At 51.3% G+C, this 3,882-nt stretch overlaps 1 protein-coding gene across 1 annotated transcript; it reads right to left on the bottom strand.

Moving 5' to 3' along the window:
• Nucleotides 1-642: 642 nt before the first annotated feature.
• On the bottom strand, nt 643-2,726 carry LOC121461041 (MIEF1 upstream open reading frame protein). The gene is made up of 2 exons (XM_041671742.1): nt 2,587-2,726; nt 643-885 (listed from the first exon to the last, which is right to left on the bottom strand). Exon 2 carries the CDS (start codon nt 853-855, stop codon nt 643-645), a length of 213 nt encoding a protein of 70 aa, XP_041527676.1. The 5' UTR covers nt 856-885; nt 2,587-2,726.
• Nucleotides 2,727-3,882: the final 1,156 nt, after the last annotated feature.

Raw genomic sequence — 3,882 nt, 5'->3', positions numbered from 1 at the left:
CAAGTACCATTTTCAGTGCTGTGTGTACACTGTCTAGGTCAACTCTCATAGACCCGAAAGAGATTAAGAACTATTACTTCCTTCCATTTCACAGATGAAATGAAGACCTGGGAAGGTTTGGAGACCTGTATCCCATAGCTGCTAGCTAGCAGTGCCTGGATTTGAATATTATATTAGACTATAAGGATTGCTATACCAACTATGCAGTAATGATAAACTTCTGTTTCAGAAAACATGGTGCAATCCAATATAAACTGAGCAGACGAGCTGGGTTGGAGCTGAACTCTAATGACTTCACCATCTTTTTTAATATTCTCATATATAAAACAGTCTATGAAATAAAATGCCAATTCTGTTTTGGTGGCTTGCAATCCAAGGCCCACAGTTTCTCAGTAACAGGACCCACTTCTACTGACATGTCTACATTTTATCTAAAGAGTAAAGGACATGCTGTGATGATAAAGGAGAGGTCATCCCTTCCTAGCTTCTTGCAGCAGAAAAAGAGAAACCTCCAGTATCAAGGGTCTACCTACCTGAGGCTTCCTAATGCATCTGTGGGGTGGGGTGGAGTGCCAGGAGTATCTACTGAAGGCACCTTTATCCTCTTCTTGAAATTAGGGTAGGAAGGGAAAAGAGAGGATCCTAAACAAGACCTCCAAGTTTGCTACGGAGGAAGACCAGGCCCTTCTCCAGCTGCTTCTCCCGAGCCTCTAGATTCTCAAGCTTCTGATTTTTCCTGAATTCACGACGGATGGAAGCAAAGTAGAAGTCTCGATCAGTGTAGCGGAGCTCTCGGCCTTGGCGCAGCAGAGCCCGGTATAGACTGAGAACCGCCTCTCGGCTCCACGGGGCCATGGGGGACTGACAAGCACTAAGCGTCACACTCTAGAAACAAAAGAGAAGACACAGAAGCCTAGAATCAGTATTGATGACAGCGTAGGGCCTTAGACATTGGGTCAGGAGTTCTTAATGCCAGACTTAGGGACTTCCAAGGATTTCATGGTAGAGCTGGGATCAGAAGCCTTACCTGGGGAAGTTCAGCTTATGGCTCACTGGGGCTCAAGTACTAGACTGCCTGAGCCTGAGTCTTGGCTGTGCTACCCATTGCCATGGCATTTAGTAAAAAGTACATAACCCCACTGAGTACCAGCTTCCTCACTGTAAAGCAGATAAGGACATCACGAGAAGACCTTCTGTATAAGGTTATTTCACAACGGCAAACCACTGTACCGGAACTCTACCAGAAGGTATGGCCTAGCGTGGTTAAAGACAAGGAGTCAGCCACATCTGCCTCCTGGCACCACCATATTACCTTGAGAGGCCTTCTTCATTGCTGTTGTTGTTTTAATTACTTTTTAAATTTACAGTACTTGTATGGGTATTTGCCTGAATGCTTGTCTGCACACCACTGTATACCTGGTGCCTTCAGAATCTAACTGTGTCACAGTCCCAAGACTGGAGTTATAGAGAGTGGTAAGCCAACATGTAGGTGCTTTGAATCTGGTCCTCTGGAAGAGCAGTCAGTACTCTTAACCACAGAGCCATTCCGCTACCGCTTTGGTTTTTTTGTTTGATTTTTGCTTTTGTTTAGTCTGGTTTTTTTGTTTTTTGTTTGTTTGTTTTTTTTTTTTCCGAGACAGGGTTTCTCTGTGGTTTATGGAGCCTGTCCTGGAATTAGCTCTTGTAAACCAGGCTGGTCTCGAACTCACAGAGATCCGCCTGCCTCTGCCTCCCAAGTGCTGGGATTAAACGCATGTGCCACCACCACCCGGCTAGTCTGGGTTTTTTGAGATGGGGTCTCTCTGTGGAACCCTGGCTGTCCTGGAACTCACTATGTAGACCAGGCTGGCCCCGAACTGAGATCAGCCTGCCTCTGCCTCCCGGGAGCTGAAATTAAAGGTGTTCAACAGGTAACTGAGGACGTTCCCAGAAGGAAGTTATGTGCCCACCCGCCACGACAATTCAGACTCTATCTCGCTGGAATGAGGGGACCTTACATGTGCAGCACTTCCGGGTGTTCTGTAAACTTTCCCAGCCGGGGCCCAGTGCACACCAAGCTCAGAACTATACTGAAAGGAGGAATCCTCCCGAAATCCCTACGTGAAAGAAACGGTCGTTGTAGGAGCCTAAATGTGTTTGAAGGGTGAAGGGAGTATTTGGTTGGAAGAAAAAAACGATATGGACTTTGGGCCCCAAGACAGGAGCAATAGCCTCCGACCTCTCTAACTTCCAGCGCGAACCGGGACAGGCCACCGTCTCTGTCTCTTTTCCCTCAAGTGCAGAGCAGCTCCCCTCGGCCCTAAGGGTCTCCGGCGATGCAAGAGATGCAGAAAACCAACGGAGGGCTGGGAGGAGAGCGTCACGCAGAGACTGGAACAAGGTCGCTGAGTGAGCGGCTATAGGCCCCAGTCGGGGTACAACTCCCGGAGGGCGGCGACGGAGAACCCGGGACCAGGTAGGCTTGATGAACCCCGGTCTGAGACGGGGTGGGAAGAGGCTAGGAGACCCCAGAGGAAGCCGGTATCCCCGGCCGGCCCGAGCGCAAGAGGGCGATCCCCGGCCGCCCTAATTCGCTCCCTCACTCACCCGCGGGCCACGCGCTACCTCTCCTCAGGACTCTCCACTCGCCCAGTACCTCTCTCGGGGTCACCCATCAACATGGCCCCTTTACTTCCGGGGCACGACCTCGCTCGCGGGGCCGACAGAGACCTGGCAGTGAGCACGGAGGCGGGCGGAGGCGGAAGGACTTCCGGTCGGCCCCTCAGCAGCCTCCCTCCGGGGGCGGAGCCGGGGACTTAGTCGGGCCCTGACCATCTTGGGGCTCCGCCCATAGACGCAGTCCCGCCTCCTTGAGTGACGTCACCCAACCCTGCGGGCCCCGCCTCCTAAAGCAACGCTGCGCGTGTTTGTGTGGAGGCTGCGCTGGGTGGGTGTGGGCTGAGGGAGGGGCAGCGAGTCCTCGCCCTCCGCCTGCTGCCCGCCTGTAAGCCTGCGATGTGGATGTGGAGGTCTGGAGTTTAGGAATCTGCCCCGGCCCCAATTTGACTGGTGAGATGACAGGCAGTTAGTTCAGCGATTACCAGACTCAAACTGGACCAGAGATGGCTTCTCATGAACCGCCTACTGGGTTCCAGACACTGGACTGGATACATCACACTGCGTTTTGTCCAACCCAGCATCATTAGTCCAGTTTTACAGGTGGGAAAAATCAAGGCTTAGAGAGACTGGGTCATTTGTACTGAGGGCTGAGCCGTGCAGAGGCTCACAGCGGGTCCCAAATTCAGTCTTCCTCCAAAGTATGTGTCTTTCCGTCCTTCTAGCCTGCCCTACTTTGCCTTTTAAAGAAATAATTTTGTGACCCAGATAAATCTAATTGGTGGTATTTCCAGCTGAAAGACCAGGTAACATTCATATATATCCTCCAGATGATTCCTCATCAAAATAGTTTTCTAATAGCAAAGGACCAGGAGACCCTTTGGGGGAGACCTTAAGATTACCCGGACACAAACTGAGTCACTGGGATGTCAGGGTCTTCTTTTCCAGATACACCAGCCTTCCCACACCCACGGCACCCGTGCCTCAGGCTCCCGATGTGACAGGGATGGGCATTAAAGTGGCATGTGGCACACACATGTATCTAGGGTATGTTATAGGCCAGAGACCCACAGCAAAGACACTGCTACAAATCTCGGGGTTCTTCTGGGTTTCGTAGAACCTGGGCACTCTGGGATCCCCTGGACATAGTACAGGACTGACAAAACCACCAAGGTACATCATAAGGAAGGTAGCCAGTTCTTCCAGGGACTGTGGCTCCTGGCATCTCACTGGAGAATGAGTAGAAGGACGTGTTCCCGAAGATCAAAGGTCCCGGGTCAGGGTGAT

Source organism: Microtus oregoni, unplaced genomic scaffold, assembly GCF_018167655.1.
Source record: "Microtus oregoni isolate MIOR12 unplaced genomic scaffold, Mior012 000022F_ref0000154, whole genome shotgun sequence".
In the NCBI taxonomy this organism is placed as follows: Eukaryota; Metazoa; Chordata; class Mammalia; order Rodentia; family Cricetidae; genus Microtus; species Microtus oregoni.
Note: the sequence above shows the minus strand (reverse complement) of the source record. Positions and strands in the feature narration are given on the sequence as shown.

What these genes read in the sequence shown, in the direction of transcription:
- LOC121461041 (XM_041671742.1), bottom strand. Translation starts at nt 855, where the DNA reads ATGGCCCCGTGGAGCCGAGAGGCGGTTCTCAGTCTATACCGGGCTCTG.